The 18,597-nt window shown below is 36.8% G+C and overlaps 1 protein-coding gene across 3 annotated transcripts in view; it reads left to right on the top strand.

Annotated features, from left to right (window-relative positions):
- The first annotated feature begins 990 nt into the window (after positions 1 to 990).
- SPATA7 (spermatogenesis associated 7) overlaps positions 991 to 18,597 on the top strand; it is a 35,740-nt gene continuing 18,133 nt past the window's right edge. For 2 of the 3 annotated variants that reach the window (XM_060004086.1, XM_060004085.1), the window contains exons 1-5: positions 991 to 1,133; positions 5,512 to 5,586; positions 7,473 to 7,568; positions 11,015 to 11,062; positions 17,140 to 17,273. In XM_060004086.1, the coding sequence (XP_059860069.1) occupies positions 1,115 to 1,133; positions 5,512 to 5,586; positions 7,473 to 7,568; positions 11,015 to 11,062; positions 17,140 to 17,273 (372 nt within the window). In that variant the 5' untranslated portion in view covers positions 991 to 1,114. Of the gene's footprint in view, positions 1,134 to 5,511; positions 5,587 to 7,472; positions 7,569 to 7,838; positions 7,897 to 11,014; positions 11,063 to 17,139; positions 17,274 to 18,597 lie in introns of those variants that run through there. The other variant, XM_060004087.2, reaches the window with a different exon arrangement.

The raw sequence follows: 18,597 nt of genomic DNA, 5'->3' as shown, positions 1-18,597 counted from the left end.
ACTCACAATTAAGTTCCACATATCTGACTCCAAAGCCAGTACTTTTTCCATTACAACAGAGGTTGGGGGCACGTGTGTGTGTGTCTGTGTGCGGTTTTGCCTCTCAGGGGAACTTTGGCAACAGCTGGAGACATTTTTTGTCACAACCAGGGGTGGAGTGGGTGGGTTGCTACTGGCATGCAGTGCATAGAGGCCAGGGATGCTGCTAAACATCCTACAGTGCACAGGACAGCCACCCCCCAACAAAGAATTATGAATCCAGCCCAAAATGTCAGTAGAGCTGCTGCTGAGAAGTGACACATTACTATGCTCCACACCCCATTCTGTTCTTATTTCCAAGAATTCAAAAGTAACTGCTTCAAAATTAAACAAATTGTTCAAAGTCACGGATAAATCAATGCCTTGTTCATGTTGCAACTCTCTTCCATCATAAAGGAAAACACATTGGCGCCTTAAGATAAAAAAGGCGGAGGGGGGTGGTGGAAGAGGATGGAGGAAGCTCAGTAAGCAGAAAGGAAATGCAAACTGATTACTGGGGTTAAGAATTAAGATATAAATATGTAGATGTTTTTCATCCCCAGGATTTTCACTAATCCAAATGTTCACGTACTGCTTGGAAATTTAATTATTTGGAGCTGGTTAAATGTTACCCTGACCTCAACCAACAATTGCGTTTGACTTCCTTCCGGGACCCAAGGGACATGGACGCCAGATGAGACTACCATCTCTTCCCTCTCTTCCCGAAGGGATGAGACGTGCCAGGCGCTGGTGGCTCGACTCCTGACTGGCGGCCGCTCCGTAGACTACTAGCAGAGATCCAGAGCAACAGACTGGCGCTTGGGGCTCTTTCCCCGCCCAGTCCGTCCACCCTAGCGTCCTCTGCGGCGGGGGGCGGGGCTGCGGGGCCGCGGGAGCGCACGTCCCTGCGCCGTGACGTCACAATCCCGGCGCTTTGGAGCCTGCACTTAGCAACCTGCTTTGCGTCAGTCTTCAGCTCCTGCCGCCGCCCGCGGCTTCTTTCTCGCCAAACGTCTGCTGCGGGGGCCGGCGCGGCCCCGGGAAGGACCAAAGGGGACCCAGCGTGTCCCCACGGCGGCTGCAAGAGGATCTAAGCATGGATGGCAGCCGGAGAGGTAAAGGGCAGCTGTCGCGGGCGACCGCCATCTCGCGTCGACCCGCTCTCCGACCCTCGGGTCTGGGGTCCGGGTAACGGGCCGCGCGGGACGAGGCCGCGCGCTGGGCGCTCCCCGACCCCTGGTTAGTCGCCGGTGTTGACCCGAGTGTTGCCCCGAGCTGCCCAGGCCTCTCGCCCGGGATGAAGCCCTGCTTGCGGGATTCACAGATCCACTTCTTGCTCAGAATTTGTTGCCCTGACTCCAGGAGGCCCTGTCCCCTGAATTCGGGGTCGGAGGCAGAGGAACCAAATGTGGTCTTTGGAGTCAGACCTCCCTGGGCCCAAAATTAAGCCCCGCTGCACTCCCGAGGGGTGAGCCTCAGTTTCCTCATCTCGAACCATGGGTGGTGGTAAAAACACCCATGGATTTTTTTTTACATTAAATGGGTAAAAACACCCATTTAATCTTGAGGATTAAATGCGGATAATACATACAAAGCTCCTGGCACATTGTAAGTACTCAGTAAATACAAAATCCTTCATACAGTAACCCCGTCCCCGCCCCCCCGAAAAAAAACACCATTGAGTAACCCAGGGATTCTCTAACTTTAGTGCGAATAGGAATCACCTAGGAATCTTGTTAAAATGCTGGTTATGATTCAGTAAGTCTGATGCGGGGGGGGGGGGGGCGGGGCTGAGATTTTACATTTCTAATAAGCTTCCAAATGATGCAGCATTGCTGGCTACAGTTTTAGGAGCAAAGGACTAATCCATGCTCACTATGTATACCTGCCCTTGACTGAATACTCTGGGTTAAAATGTACATCACTGTGGAACAATTTGAGCCATATAACTTTAAATTTCTAGGAGTCAGCCCAGTCCAAATAATATGCATCTTCGCACTTTCTGAGCGAGGCAGATAAGGCAGTCTTCAGACCTCTTCTCCCAATTCAGTGTTCTTATCTATTTTAAACTGTACCTTTAAACCAAGCTGCTGGATGGTTCCTTGCAACAAGTCTTGCTTTGAATACAAGTGCACCTCTATTATGTAATCATTGATCAAAATAAGTGCTGTTCTAAATGTAGGAGATAACTATTCATTGATCACCAAACGGTATACTCTGACACCTTGCCACCTAAGTTCCAGAAAAAGCAAACGAAAGTGCTGTTAATGGTTTTCAGAAGTTTTACCACATAGGCTAACATTACTCTTGCTGTGTACCAGAAACTATTCCCAAGTTAACGTTTTTCAATCCACAGAACATCTTGTACATAGGTATTCTCATTTTACAGTGAAGAAACTAAAAGATCATAAGTAACTTGCCAAGGTCACAGTTAAGTGGCACAACAGGCTTTGAACGCAGGTGTGATGAATGTGAAATCCGAGAGCCATTGTTTTACTTAACTATCCCATGGTAGAAGTGGGAGCATGGGAAAGGATATATGTAAAATTTAGAATATAATAGACTTAGTAAGACTTAGTGTCAGTATTTATTAATTAAATTATTTTTAAAGTCAGGCTCATGTCAAAATGTAAAAAGGTTTCTATTTTTATAACTTACCCAATTTAATTAGCTTCATTTTTAGGACATTATATAATATATAGTATCAAACGTTGTTTTTTATTTTGAGTTTTTAAACAAAATGTAATATTCAACAGAGATCTAGGGTAGTCAGTTCTCCTATACCATAATTATTAATAGGAAACCATAAGTAATTTTAGCCAGAGCTAAAATACTTAATTTTAACTGAAAGTATTGCACTTTCTAAATTTCTTTGATTTCATTAAGAGGTTACCTTTGATGCTTTCAAGAGCACAAAATATTAAGACATCGAACGTTATAATTTATCTTTTGTCATTTATTCTGACATTGTGCTTTCTAACTTCTCTGGATATACCTGCTTTTTCTGTGAACTGAAGGGAAACACACATACATTAGAAAGGAATTTGGAGGGAATAAACTGCATACAGGGAATAAACTACATACTTCTTAGCCTGTTTCACTTGATATAGTAGCTTGGAGCATGGTTTGAGCCCTAAGCAATTTATATTGATCAAGATAGTGTAATGGTTGACTCAGAAGCCAGACTGCCTAGGTTCAGACCCGAAATCTGTCACATAGTAGTTGTGTAATCTTGGGGAAGTTACATGCGTACCTCTTTGTGCTTCATCTATAAAGTGGGGATAATGATAGTACCCCTCATAGGATTGTTGTAAGGATTAAGTGAATTTGTTTCTACAAAGTGCTTAGAACAGTGCCAGGCACAGTTAGCGGTATTCAGTAAGTTAGCATTTGACTACAGGTGAAGAAGCCCAACTCAAGATGGCTTAAGCTAAAATACGACTTTTTGAGTTCATGTACGAATAGGCTAGGGAGGGTAGAGCTTCAAACATGGTTAGATCCCGATACTCAGACGATGTTACCAGGGATCTCATTTGGTCTTGGTTACACTTCCCTCTGTGTAGGCTTCGTTCTCAGACAGGTTCCCATTGTGTTGTGCAAGATGGCCACCAGTAGTGCCACACTTATTTATGTTCTAGGAATTTCCTAAGAGTTCCAGTAAAAGTCCCATGATTATGTCTCATTGGCTGGACTTGGGTCACATAGTCATTCCTGATTCAGTCATCATTGCTGGCCAGTTTGGGGTGATATGCCCACCTCTGAGCAGTGGGCTCCACTTGAACCAGCTGGGCTAAGAGAGGGGAGGAGTGGTTCCCCAAGCAGGTTGAGGTCCTATTTCCAGATAAAGGGGCATTGGATTCTGGGCAGGCAAAAAGTCAACACTTTTTTCCCTCTGGAGAAATAAGGTTTGCTTGAGAGTTTGTTGGTTAGTTTGCTCTTTTTATGTTTAGTCTCTCTCTCTGGGCAAAAACTATGCTAATTTCATGACTGTCTTCATTACCAGCTCAAGTGGTATCACCTTGGCTTCTCTTGTCCTAAATAAGTTAATAGTTTTCCTTCTGGCTCTCTGGCCTATGATGTAGAAGGAGCTTCTTGGGTATTCTGATCTCAGATTGTTTTTTGTTTTAGTCTGTTCTGGCAGGCTTTGTTCTCTGATCCTAGACTTTAGTTCTACTATCTCGATAACTCTTTTTCTATTTTCAAACATCATATTTCTTCCAGACTTTGTGTCTTCCCCACACCTTTATAGCTTATAAAAGTTCACCTGATAGCAGACTGGCCATTTTACCCACTTAAAACATGTCTTGGGATACACTATATTTTGCACGTTAAATTCCATTAAACTCTGTAACTCAGCCTTCCTATCTTGGAGGTTACCCCTCAAAACACAATCACTTTTTCGGGAGAGAAGTTATTTTGTGATAAAGTATATATATAATTTTCTGACAGCCTATCTGGTCTGAAACATGAGACACTGACTTTAGGGGACAGAGTGAGTTTTCCATCACTAGAGGTGCTTTTAAATATAAGATGTTTAGGGACTTCCCTGGTGGCTCAGTGGTTAAGAATCCACCTGCCATTGCAGGGGACACGGGTTCGAGCCCTGGTTGGGGAAGATCCCACATGCTGCAGAGCAGCTAACCCCGTGGGCTTCAACTACTTAGCCTGCGCTCTAGAGCCCACGAGCCACAACTGCTGAGGCCACATGCCACAACTACTGAAGCCCGGGTGCCTAGAGTCCGTTCTCCGCAACAAGAGAAGCCACCGCAGTGAGAAGCCCACGCACTGCAACAAAGAGTAGCCCCCACTCGCTGCAACTAGAGAAAGCCCATGGGCAGCAATGAAGACTCAACACAGCCATGAATAAATGAATGAATGAATGAATAAATAAATAAATTTATGAATATAAGATGTTTAGATAGAATCCAACCAAGAGGGTAAGTGGGTTGGACTAGATGAACCTTAAGACACCTTTAATCATTAAGTTCTGATTCTGACATTTTTATATACTTATATATAATAATATTATACTGTATAATTTATAATTTACCAAATTACTTTGTGAGAGGATTACTTAAAGTTATTTTTAAGGACAGACCAGCCTATGATTAACTGAAATAGTTAATCATATGTATCAACTGAAAATCTAGTTGTGTTCTGTCTCAAAATCATTTAAAAGCCAGTAGGTCAGTGATTTACTGAATAAAGTCAGTATATATCAAATAACATAATTAATGTGTTTATCATTTTATCCAGTGAAACTTAAGCCTCAAGGCACAACTGTTTTGAAAATTACTTATTTTCTTAAAAGAGAAAGCCTTTTATCTATGGCCGCCGAATTTTTGTGTGATATATCATTGCTGGTTAGTAATATGATTGAATAAAATTTTAAACAATTTTGGTAAAGATAAGTTTATTATTTTTTATGTGTTCAGTAGTGTCTTTGTGAAAGTTGTGTTTCATTTATCCTAATTCATGTTTTTTTGTTAAAAGTCAGAGCAACCTCTGTCCTTCCCAGATATGGTCCACCCTGCCTATTTAAAGGACACTTGAGCACCAAAAGTAATGGTAAGTGAGGTACTTAAAATGGTAAAAGATTGTTAAAAGATTGACCACGTGTGTTTCCTTTATTTGTAAATTATGTAACATGATGAAAAAATACTTCATTTAATCAATATTTGAACTTCATATTATCAATTATAATTACATATTATAGGAATTCTTGAGGTTAGAGAATTTAGGAGCCCATCACGCCCTGGATGTGGACCTTGCTACCTTGTGCTCCCTGCTGCAGCTCCAGCCCAGCTCTTCTCTTTGCTGGCCAACTACCCTGGCTGAAGGCATGCCTTCCGTGTTAAAATGGTGATTAGCAGATTGTTAAAGACACAGCACTGAAAAGGAAAAGCTGTGCAGAGGAAAAGAGCCCTTGAAAAATGCATTTTGTATCAGGAGCAAACACTTATCCAACTGGGCCTCTTTATCCAATTGGACTTCTAGATTCTATGAAAGCGGAATCTGTATTCTGTAGATGTTTTCACATTTTAAAGCCTTTAAAGTAAATTTTAATGTACATTAATTATATTTTTATAATTATAGCTTAAAATGTTTTAGCCTGGGTTTTTAGGCAAAATACTAATTGAAAGTCTTTCTTTCCTTACTTACATGAAAAATCCTTTATACTGATCCTCCAAATGTGAAAGAAGAATCATTTTCTGTTACTTCATTTATTTCTTTGTAATAAAGCATATATACACATAGAGCCAGAATCATAAACTTTGAAAATCAATTTTTAAATAAAAATTTTGAACTAGTTTTAAAAGATACATACATAGAAAAGCAGGATAAAGAACAATACGTCGTATACTAACTTTTTTTAAAGAATATATGTGCAGAGCTGGTATAGGAATAGTGATTGTAAGTATGAGGTTGCCTTGGTTCACATCTAAACTGCATCCTTTATCAGCTGTGTGACCTTGAAGACCTTACTCACATCTCTCTGCCTCAGTTTGCACGTCTATTAAATGGTGATAATAATGACTAAATGAGTTTTTACAGGTAAAGAGCTTAGAGCAATATATGCATGGTACCTATTCAATAAATGTTTTTAGTAGTAGTTGTAGTATTAGTGTCAAGATTATCATTATTGTATATACTTTTATTATGCATAGAATTTCCTTGGAAGGAAATTCTGCCCTAGGGGTCAGGGCAGGAAATTCACTTCTTTTTCAATGTCTCTGTGCCATTTTAGCTATAATTTTTAACCACATGCATGTATTCTCAAAAACTTTTTAATATTTAAAAAAGTTATGCCTACATTTACATTTTATACATTTAAACTAATATATACATGCTTAATTCTAAGATTTAACAGTTTAGAGGAGGTCAAGAAGTTTAATGTCATCCAATTTCTTTGTAATTATACTTGTCTTAAGATAGTCCTAATACTTCAAAAAGAATGCAGTAAACAGATTTGTAGGTCTTGTTTTCAGATGTAAAATTAGAAGTTTGCATCTCAGAATAGAATCTTTGCCTAGAGTTTCGGAGTTTGGGATTTGTTTGATTTCCCAGACTCCATGTATTCAAGTGTTAACAATGGTAACATTATTTTATCATCAGGCAAGCAGCTAAACGTTTTTAGTTATGAGATTGAGAGCTGTCGATAAGAAATAGTTTTGTAAATGTAATGGTAGATTATATTTCTCAGTCTCTTCCCAAAACTCTCAGGCTTGTAAAACTTATTCCTAGAAAGGTTTGAACGCAAAGTAGTGAATAGCTCGTTATCAGTGCAAGGTGACAGCTAGGACATATTCAGCATCACAGATATGATGTCAGTATCTCCATGGTTAAACTTCAGAACATTTTATAAAAAGGAGCTTAATAATCAGTAACTTGTTTATCTCATGATGACTTTTATATTTTAAATATATAACGATTAAATATGTTTTAATTTTTAGCTTTTTGCACTGACTCCTCCTCTCTCAGACTAAGTACCCTCCAACTGGTCAAGAATCACATGGCTGTTCACTATAATAAAATCCTTTCAGCCAAAGGTAAAAACGTGCAAATGTTAACTTTCTGTACCCAATTTAAACCCTTCTCAGCTTCACTTCTAATTAGTGTAAATCTGTAGCAAAAATGAATACATTATATACCCATGGGTTTGTGTTTGGTGTAGTAAGATACCAACCACAGACTCTATATACCTAGCAAATTCAAAATGCCATTTTTATTAACTGTATTTGAATGTAATATCTATGTTGTTTCATTTTACCTGTTATTCCTAATATATTTTTGCGATTAGATGCTGATCTTAATATAACAAAAGTTTATGATCTTCTCTTCTGTTTTCAAATTTGAAGAAGCTACACAGAGAAGATGGTAACTACAATTTTTTTCTTTTTGTCAGCTTTATTGAGGTGTAACTTAAATATAATAAAATGAACTAATTTTAAGTGTACAGTTGAAATTTTTGAAAAATATATACATTTTTATGATCACCACTACAGTCATGCTATAAAAGAAGGATGGGCTAACTACAGCTTGCAGGCCAAGTCATCCTGCCACCTGTTTTTGTACAGCTCCTGAACTAAGAGTGCTATTTATATTTTTAAATGGTTGAAAAAAATCAGAAGAATAATATTTTGTAACATGTGAACGTTACATAAAATTGAAATTCTGTCGTCCATAAATAAACACAGTCACATTCATTCTTTTACACATCGTCTGGTGGCTTTTACACTAAAAGGCAGAGTTGACTAGTTGTGACAGAGGCTATATCACCCTGCAAAGCCTGTAGAATTAGCTCTCTGTTCCTTTACGGAGAATGTTCACTGACTCCTGGTATAGAACATTTTCATCGTCCCAAAAGGTTCTCCCTGGTCCTTTGCAATCACTCTCTTCCCTCCAGTTCCTGGCAACCACTGATCTCCTTTCTCTCACTATAGTTTTGCCTCTTCTAGAATTTCATATAAATGGAATTATACAATATGTATCATTTTGGGTCTGGCTTATCTCAATTAGTTACCACTTTTGAAACTAATCCATGTTCAGTATTTCTTCCTTGTTATTGCTAAGCAGTATTCCATTTAATGAATATACCACAATTAGTTTATCACTTCATCAGTTGGTGGACATCTGGATTGTATTGACTCACTTTTGGCAATTAGGAATAAAGCTGCTGTACACATTCACATAGAATCTTTGAATGTATGTTTCCATTTCACTTGGATAAATTTATTTGCTAGGAGTGGAATGGTGGCGTAATATGGTAAAGTGTATGTTTAACTTTATAAGAAACTGCCAGACTGTTTTCCAGAGTGACATTTTTCATTTCCATCACTTCCACATCCTCATCAACGCTTCCTATTGGCAGTCCTAGTGGATATGTAATGGTATCTCATAGGGTTTTAGTTTCTATTTCCCTAATGTCTAATGATGTTGAGCAACTTTTTTTTCCCTTTTTTTAATTGAAATATAGTTGACATACAATATTACGTTTCAGGTGTACTACATAGTGATTTGACATTTGCATACATTATGAAATGATCACCAAGTCTACTAACCACCTGTCCCCATAAAAAGTTAATTGCAATATTATTGACCCTATTCCTTATGCTATGTAGTACTTATCCGTGGCTTATTTATTGTATAAAGGGAGGCTTGTACCTCTTAATCCCCTTCACCTATTTTGCCCCCCATTCCCAGCTCCCTCCTTTCTGGCAACCACTCATTTACTCTTTGTATCTGAGTCTTTTCATTTTGTTTGTTCGTTTTGTTTTTTGGATTCCACATATAAGTGAGATCATACAGTATTTGTCTTTTTTGTCTGACTTATTTCACTTCTCATAATACCCTCTAGATCCATTCATGTTATAGCAAAAGACAAGACTTCATTTTTTATGGCTGGGTAATATTCCATCATATATGTACACCACATCTTCTTTATTCATTCATCTATCAATAGTCACTTAGCTTGCTCCCATATCTTGGCTGTTGTGGATAATGCTGTGGTGAACATTGGAGTGCATATAGCTTTTTAATTACTGTTTTTATTTCCTTCAGGTAAATTCCCAGAAATGGAATTACTGAATCATATAGTAGTTCTATTTTTAATTTTTTGAGGAACCTTCATACTGTTTTCCATAGTGATTGTACCACCAGCAGTGCACAGGGGTTCCCTTTTCATTGAGCAACTTTTCTTATGCTTATTTGCCATCTGTATATCTTCTTTGGTGAAATATCTATTTAAATTTTTTGCCCATTTTTAAAAAATGGATTGTCTTCTTAGTATTAAGTTTTGAGAGTTCTCTTTATATGAATATGGGTCCTATGTCATATACATATTTTGCAAATATTTTCTCCCAGTCTGTGACTTGTCTTTTCATTTTCTGAAGTTTTTATTATGAAATAACTTTAGGCTTACAGAAAAGTTGCAAAAATAGTACAGAATGTCAAAGAAACCCTTCACCCAGCTTTTCCTGATGTCAAAATCTTCCAAAGCTATAATACAATTATTAAAACCAGGAAATTAATATTGACACAATATTATTAAATACAGACCTTATTTGAATTCCACCAGTTTTTCACCAGTGTCTTTTATTTTTTAATTTTATCATTAGAAGAGCTAAAGTTTTTAAATTTTGGTTCATGTTTTCTGAAGTTTATATTTTAAATGATTAAAAAATCTAAAGAAAAATATTTTGTTCTATGTGAAATCAAGTCCAGCTTTTCAAATTTTTAATAGTTTATGCTTTTCATATCCTGTTTAAGAAATCTTTGCCTAATCTTAGGTCATTAAGATTTTCTTGTGTGTTTTCTTCTAGAAGTATAAGTTTTAGCTCCTACATTTCAGTTTATAATCCATTTTGGGTTAGTTTTTTTATAAGGTATGATATAAGGATCACTTTTTTGCCTATGGATATCTAAATATTGAAGTACGATCTGTTGAAGAGATTGTCCTTTCCTTATGGAACTGCCTTGGCACTTTTTAAAAGACAATTGACCATATGCAAGAGTCTGTTTCTGGACTTACTCTTCAGTTCTGTTGATCTGTTTGTCTATTAGAATACCACACTGCTGTCATCACTATAGCATTACAGTAAGTCTTGAAATTAGATAATGTAGGTGCTCCAATTCTGCTCTTTTATTTTCTCAAGCTTGTTTTGGGACTCCAGTTACAAGTATGTTAAGTGAGTGATACAGGTAGGTTAAGTCAGTGATGCTCTGCACATTTGTTTTCCAGTCTTTACTCTGTTTCATTTTGAATATTTATATTGCTGTGTTTTCAAGTTCACTAATATTTCCTTCTGCAGTATCTAATGAGCTGTTAATCCCAACCAGTATATTTTTTATCAAAGGTATTTTTCATCTCTATAAGTAGAATAAAAATCAAAACAAGGAAGTGCAAGTTCTGGAACTTTTTGTGATTTTCGCATTTGATATTTATTGTCATTTATAAAAATTAAGAATAATATTAAACAACTGATCTTTCTTTCAGCTGCAGTAGACTGCTCAGTTCCACTAAGCATGAGTGCCAGCATCAAATGTAAGTAATTTTTAACATATTGCCTTTAAAAAAAAAAATTATGGTAAACTACACATGACCTAAAATTTACCATCTTAACCATTTTTTTAACTTTATTTTTTTAATAAATTTATTCATTTTTGGCTGCATTAGGTCTTTGTTGCTGTGCATGGGCTTTCGTTTTAGTTGCAGCGAGCGGGGGCTACTCTTCGTTGTGGTGCACAGGCCTCTCATTAAGGTGGCTTCTCTTGTTGTGGAGCATGGGCTCTAGGTGCGCAGGCTTCAGTAGTTGTGGCACATGGGCTCAGTAGTTGTGGCTCACAGGCTCTAGAGCGCAGGCTCAGTAGTTGTGGCGCACGGGCTTAGTAGCTCCACGGCATGTGGGATCTTGCCAGACCAGAGCTCGAACCTGTGTCCCCTGCATTGACAGGCAGATTCTCAACCACTGTGCCACCAGGGAAGACCCCACCTTAACCATTTTTAAGTCTACAATTCAGTGTCATTAAGTACATTCATATTGTGGTACAACTATAACCACTATCCATTTTCAGAATTCTTTTCATCTTGCAAAACTGAAACTTCACACCCATTAAAGAGTAACTCCCCATTCACCCTGCAACCATCGTTCTATATTCTGTCTCAATGTTACCTAGTTCCCTAGGTAACTCATTTAAGTGGAATTATCCAGTGTTTTTCTTTTTGTGATTGACTTATTTCACTTGCACAGTGTCCTTAAGGCTCATCCATGTTGTAATGTGTCAGAAATCTTCTTGATTTTTAAGGCTGACTAATATTCCATTGTATGTACTACCATATTTTATTTATATGTTCGTAAGTCAATGAACAGTTGGGTTGTTTCCACCTTTTGGCAATTGTGAATAATTCTTCTATAGACATGGATGTACGAATATTTGTTTGAGACCTTGCTTTCAGTTTTTCTGTGTATATACCCAGAAATGGAATTTCTGGACCATATGGTAAATCTGCTTTTAATCTTATATTCCCAATTTCCAATTTGAGGGTTCCAGTTTCTCCACGTCCTCCCCAACACTTGTTCTCTGTTTTTTTTGATAGTAACCCTCCTAATGGGTATTGACATGCTGCATTTTGAGGAAACATTTTCTAACTTTTAAAAATCATCCATAAAAGAAGCTTGTATTGTATTTCTCAGTATAAGAACTTACAGTTGAGCCCAGGCTCTGCCAGTAAATCACTGTGTAGCTTTGGATAAGTAATTTAACTACTCTGGGTTTCATTTTTCCTGTATATAAAAATTCGGATAGTACTGAAAAGCTTGGCAAGGTTTAAGTTCTAGAATTCTGTGATTCTCACTGCCCTCAGCTTGTTAAGATTACTGAATTAGGGACTTCCCTGGTGGCGCAGTGGTTGAGAATCCGCCTGCCAATGCAGAGGACACGGGTTCGATCCCTGGTCCGGGAGGATCCCACATGCCACCGAGCAACTAAGCCTGTGCACCACAACTACTGAGCCTGCGCTCTAGAGCCCACAGGCCACAACTACTGAAGCCTGCGTGCCTAGATCCCATGCTCCGCAACAAGAGAAGTCACTGCAGTGAGAAACCTGCACACCGCCATGAAGAGTAGCCCCCGCTCACCGCAACTAGAGAAAGCATGCATGCAGCAACGAAGACCCAACGCAGCCAAAAGTAAATAAATAAAATAAATAAATTTTTTAAATTACTGAATTATTCATTAAAAATACCATAACTGGCACTTTTCTTCAGATAAATATTATCTACTATTTGTATCCTAATAGCTAACTGATAAACATGGTAGTTATTTGTATCTGAAAAGCTATTGACATATATTATTATAGAATCATGATATATCTCCCCTTTGTATGTACATACATATGGTATGTACATAGAAAAATATTTCTATTTTTAGAAATCTTTACTAAGGAAATAATCAGACCACAAAATTTGAAATTCCTATTTTAAAATGTTCTGAAAGATACCATTTAAGACCTTTTGAGGCCTTTGAGTCCAATCAAGAAATGCATACTTTAAAATAGCCAAAGAGCACGGATATCACAGCCTGTGCTTGTCTTATTGTAATTATATAAATATCAAATATTATAAACTTTAAGTTTAGTATTTTCTTAAGCTGCTGTTTGAACTTAATTGTTATTTACAGTTTGAGAGAGAACTTCTGCATTAAAAAATAAATAACAGCTTCAAGTAGTGCATGCTAAGTGATAAATGAATGAGAGCATAGATAGGAGAATGCCCCTTATGCGCAATCTGGGAAAGATCACAGACAACGGGATTGGTCGTACCTATCTCTGATTGTACATTTTCGTAGTGGAACAGATAGGAACAGATGGGACTTAAGCTGAGCCAGTTGCCACCAGTGAGCATAGTGTCTTTATCAGGCCCTGTGCTTGGCACTTTGTATTCTCTCTCTTCTGTGACCTTTATGTTTGCAACAAGCCTTCATGTAGGTTCTCATATCTTTGAATGAGTCTTAGGATTCGAATAATTTTATAAGAAGGGTAAAGGCATTTTAGGCAAGAGTACAGTGTTGAGTATATATTTTTAAAGACCAGTTTCACCATAGCACACAAGCTATATGGGCTAGTCATTTTATGTCTTTCCCTCCTCTTTTGTAAAATGAAAGATAGATAATCTCTAAGGATCCTTCCAGATTTTTAATTTCTCTGCTGTATATTTCTCCTTCTGTATCATATTAGTAACTTTTTATAGCACAGAAAACTGGTTCAATATTTTTAGGCTTTCAAAATCTGAATCATTTGAATTAAGGTGGTTTTACCCAGTTGACATTAGATCAAATAATCTTCTTTAACTAGGCTCTAAATGGGAAAGTTTTGCTAAATTTTCATACTGAACAAATTCCTGAACAATAGATGTATAAGACAAGATTATCTCTTTTTTATTCAGGTTGTGTAATTAACAAGCCTGAATGTATGTATTAATCCTCTTACTGAACCAAATTCACCAATTTAAAATCCAAATTCACCAATTTAAAATAATCAGGCATTTTGCATATTTTGTTTAGTACACTAGAGTTTATTCAGTGACTAATTCAGCAATTATTTATTGGACACCTACTGTTTGCTTTTATAGACCTTACATTCCAGTTGAAGGAGACAAACGATAAGCAAATGCAAAGAAATGAGTAAATATAGACTATATCAGATGGTAATAAGTGCAATGAAAAAGAATGAAGCAGGATAAGGGAGATTGGGACTTTGGAGAAGAAGGCCTCACTGATAAGGTGAGCAGAGACCTGAAAGAAATAAGGGAGAAGCAAGTGGGTAAAGGAGGGAAGAGCAATCAAGATGGAGAAAACAGCACGTACAAAAGCCTTGACATGGCATTGTGATCAGTGGATCCAGGGGAACAGCAAGAAGAGCTGTATAGCTGGTGTGAAATAAGCCAGCTGAAGAGTGACAAGCGATGAGGTCACTGAGATGGGACAAAGAGGTGCAGACCACATAGGGCTATGACTATTTGCAAGCACTTTGGCTTTCACTCTAAATGAAATTGGAAGCCATTGGAGGGTCTTGAGTAGAGGAGAAGGAACAGAGCCAGTTTAACTTTAAAAGCATCTTTCTGGCTGGTGAGTTAAGAATAGTCTATAAGGGTCAGTGGTAGAAGCAGAATGACTAGTTAGGAGACAGTAATTCAGATGAGAAATAGTGGTGACTTGGACCAAAGTGCCTGTAAGTAGAGGGAATGTGAAATGGCTGGATTCTGGAAATATTTCAGATGTGTGTCAACAGTATTTACTGATGGACTGGATGTAGATAGAATATGAGAGAAAAAGAAGAGTGAGTCAAAGATGACTCCCGATACTTAGAGTCTGTCAACTAAAATGACAGTTACAACTTACTGAAATGAGGAATATGATAGGAAGATATTTAGGGGAGGAAGTGAATCAAGAGTTAAGTCTTGGTCATTTTAAGTTCAAAATAAATACCTCTTAGAAATCCAGGTGGAGATGCTGAGGAGGCAGTTGGAATACAAAGTCTGGAGTTCAGGAGAGAGTTCGAGGATGGAGATAAAAATTCAGAAATTGACGGCATATAAGTTGTATTTAAAGAATTACTCCTATTTTTTGTTTTTAGAATTTAGACTTAGCTAGTGCTTATTTATCCCATGATATTTTCTGCTTTCAGTCAGTTGAGACAGGAGTTTTTCTTTCTGGCCATGTAAATGAAGAAAATTGTGATGGCTAGAAGAATTGCAAAGATTGTAATCACCAAACCAAAGTGTAATTAATAATCATTACTTTGTGTGTTACAAAGCTGATGCTCATTATAATCAGTATGAACTAACTTAGAAACAGGCTTTATAGACATATTTTAAAAAAGAAAGAAATCTGTGGTTTTGATTCATCTCTGTTTTTATAAGATATACTCTTCTGTCATAGCAGACAACTGACTTGATAATTTCAGTCTTTATCAAAGCTAGAATATCTCTATATACTTCGTTGAATTGTCTAAATAATGCCATATTCTAATGCATTAGAAAGACTTTTTTTTTTTTTTTTTTTTTTTTTTTTTGTGGTACGCGGGCCTCTCACTGTTGTGGCCTCTCCCGTTGCGGAGCACAGGCCCCAGACGCTCAGGCTCAGCGGCCATGGCTCACGGGCCCAGCCGCTCCGCAGCATGTGGGATCTTCCCGGACCGGGGCACGAACCTGTGTCCCCTGCATCGGCAGGCGGACTCTCAACCACTGCGCCACCAGGAAAGCCCGGCTTTATTTTTTATAGCAGTTTTATTGGCAAATAATTTTCATACCATAAAATTCATGGATTTTTACTAAGCTTACAGAATTGTGCAATCATCACTACAAACCAGTTTCAGAATATTTTCCTCTCCTTAAGAAGATCCCCAAAATGATAGCTTTGCAGCTGCTTCCTCATCCCACTCCTAGCCTTGGAAGCCACTAATCTGCTTTCTTTCTCTATACATTTGCCTTTTCTGGACATTTTATATAAATGGAGTCATATATGTGTTTTTTTGCATTAGACTTTTACTTAGAATAATGTTTTTGAGATTAACCTATATGGTAACCTAAATCAGTACTTCGTTCCTTTTTAATTGTTAAATAGTATTCTGTTGTATGGATAATGCCACATTTTGTCTATTTATCAATTGACTGACGCGCTGTTTCTGTTTTTTGACCATTATGAATAGTGCGCTATGAACATTCATGTACAAGTCTTCGTGTGAATATGAATTTTCATTTCTCTTGGGCATACACCTGAGAATAGAATTGCTAGGTCATATGGTAAATTATACTTAACTTTTTAAGAAACTGCCAAACTGTTTTCTAAAGTGGCCATACCATTTTATATTCTCGCCTCCAACATAATTAGGATTTCAGTTACTCCATATCCTTGCTAACATGTTATTGACTCCTTTTTTGATTATAGCCATTCTAGTGGGTGTGAAGTGGTGTCTCACTATGATTTTAATTTGCATTTTCCTCATGATTAAGGATGTAAAGCATTTTTTCATATGCTTATTGGCCATTTGTATATCTTTAGTAAGTGTCTTTTCAAACCTTTTGCCCTTTTCATTTGTATTTTCAAACCTTTTCGTTTGTATTTTCAAATGACTAGCAGTTAAGAAAAATGGAAATCAGTTATCCTAATTAAAAATAATGTTTTAAAATTTAGTGTCATTTTTTTTGACTCATATAAAGCTTAAATTTTTATAGCATATGATGGTATTGACAATAATATTTCATTTGCGGGGGAGTATATGGATTAATTCAAACTCTGCATTTGGTGATTACAGTTGCAGACAACACAGTCAAGCATTTCTAACCTTTATATCTCTATATCTGCTAGGAATTGCTCCCTTGAGCCCTTAGGCTTAATCAATTTGTCATATCTTGTTTCTGCTCTTTAAGTAGTCAATCCATTTGAAGTTTCTATGAATTAAATATTTGTTATCTTTATACAGAAAAGTATATGGATTTTTATTTACATATCAGTAGTATAAACATTTTTAGCAAGAAAAAAGTGCCCTTTACTAGTCGTCTAACACCAAAAAATTAATTTTTCTATTTTATTCTGTATTTCAAAAGATTTTTTTCCCCTCAGATGCAGACCAACAACGAAGAGAGAAACTCAAAAAGGGATTAGCACGGTGTGAAAGGGAATTGAAATTAACTAAAACTGCAATGCAATCCAATTCTAAAAGTAATTCCAAGTCATTATTTAACACTCTACAAAAGGTAAGGTAGTACTTTTACCTTTTAAAAGTAAATGTTTCTAAGATACTTCATTGGTGGTGGAACCTGACTTTTTGATAATGTTTACTATAGGTCAGAATTGGTACACTTTCCTGTAAATAGCCAAATAGTAAATATTTTAGGCTTTCCAGGCCACAACTATTGTGTCTCTGTCACAACTATTGTGCCATTGGAAAGCAGCCATAGACAGTACGTAAATGAATGGACGTAGCTTTGTTCTAGTAAAACTTTATTAACATATAAGGTGGTGGGCCAGATTTGACCTGTAGGCTATAGTTTGCTGACCCCTGCTTTAGGTTTTTTGTGATACCCTTTATCATCTGATTAAGGGAATTCTTTTCGATTCCTAGTTTGCTAAGAGGATTTTTTTTCCTTTCTCATGAATGTGTGTTAATTTTATCAAATTCTTTTTCTGCATTTTTTGAAATGATGGTACAATTTTTCTTTTTAATCTGTTCAAATGTAGTGAATTATAAGAGAGTTTCTAATGTTAAATCAACTTTGCATCCCTAGTATAAACACAGGTTTGTCATGATGTAATTCCTTTTTTTATACATTACCAGATACAGTTGCTAATATTTTGTTTAGGGTTTTAGCATCTATGTCCATTATTGATATTGACCTGTCATTTTCCCTATTTTCTGCTATGTAAGGTTTTGCTAGCCTCATAAAATAAACTGGGTGCTATTTCCTCTTTTTCCATGCCCTAGAGTAGTTTATGTAAGTTTGGAATTATTTGTTCCTTGAATTTGATGGAACTCAGCACTAAAATTATTTGGGCCTAGAGTTTTATTTGTGAGATTTTTGACTGCAATTTTTGAAATCATTATAGAACTGTTTTCATAAGTTGTACATATGTAGAAGGTTGTCCATTTCATCTAAATTTTCAAATTCTTGGCATAGACTTGTTCATAATATCTCTTAAATCATTTCATAATCTCTATTGAATATGTATTAGTTCTTCTTTTTATCCTAATGTTGTTTATTTGTGCCTTCAGTCTTTTCTTTATTATTCTCACCAGAGATTTGTCAGTTTTATTAATCTTTTTAAGGGCACATCTTTTACTGCATTGATCCTGTCTGTTGTACTTTGTTTTCTAGTTGGGTAATGTTCATGCTTTATTTTCCTCTTTTGGCTTTCTTTGAGTTTATGTTACAGTACTTTCTTCTACTTTTGTTTAGTTTATTTTCAGTCTCACTTCTTTCATAGTATGAGCATTTTTAAGGCTATATATTTTCCTTCAAGTGCTGCTTTAGCTGCATTCCACAAGTTTTGATATGTGGTATTTTTATTATGGTTCAGTTC

Source organism: Delphinus delphis, chromosome 2, assembly GCF_949987515.2.
Source record: "Delphinus delphis chromosome 2, mDelDel1.2, whole genome shotgun sequence".
NCBI classification, from domain to species: domain Eukaryota; kingdom Metazoa; phylum Chordata; class Mammalia; order Artiodactyla; family Delphinidae; genus Delphinus; species Delphinus delphis.
This window is presented reverse-complemented; position numbering and strand designations above follow the sequence as displayed.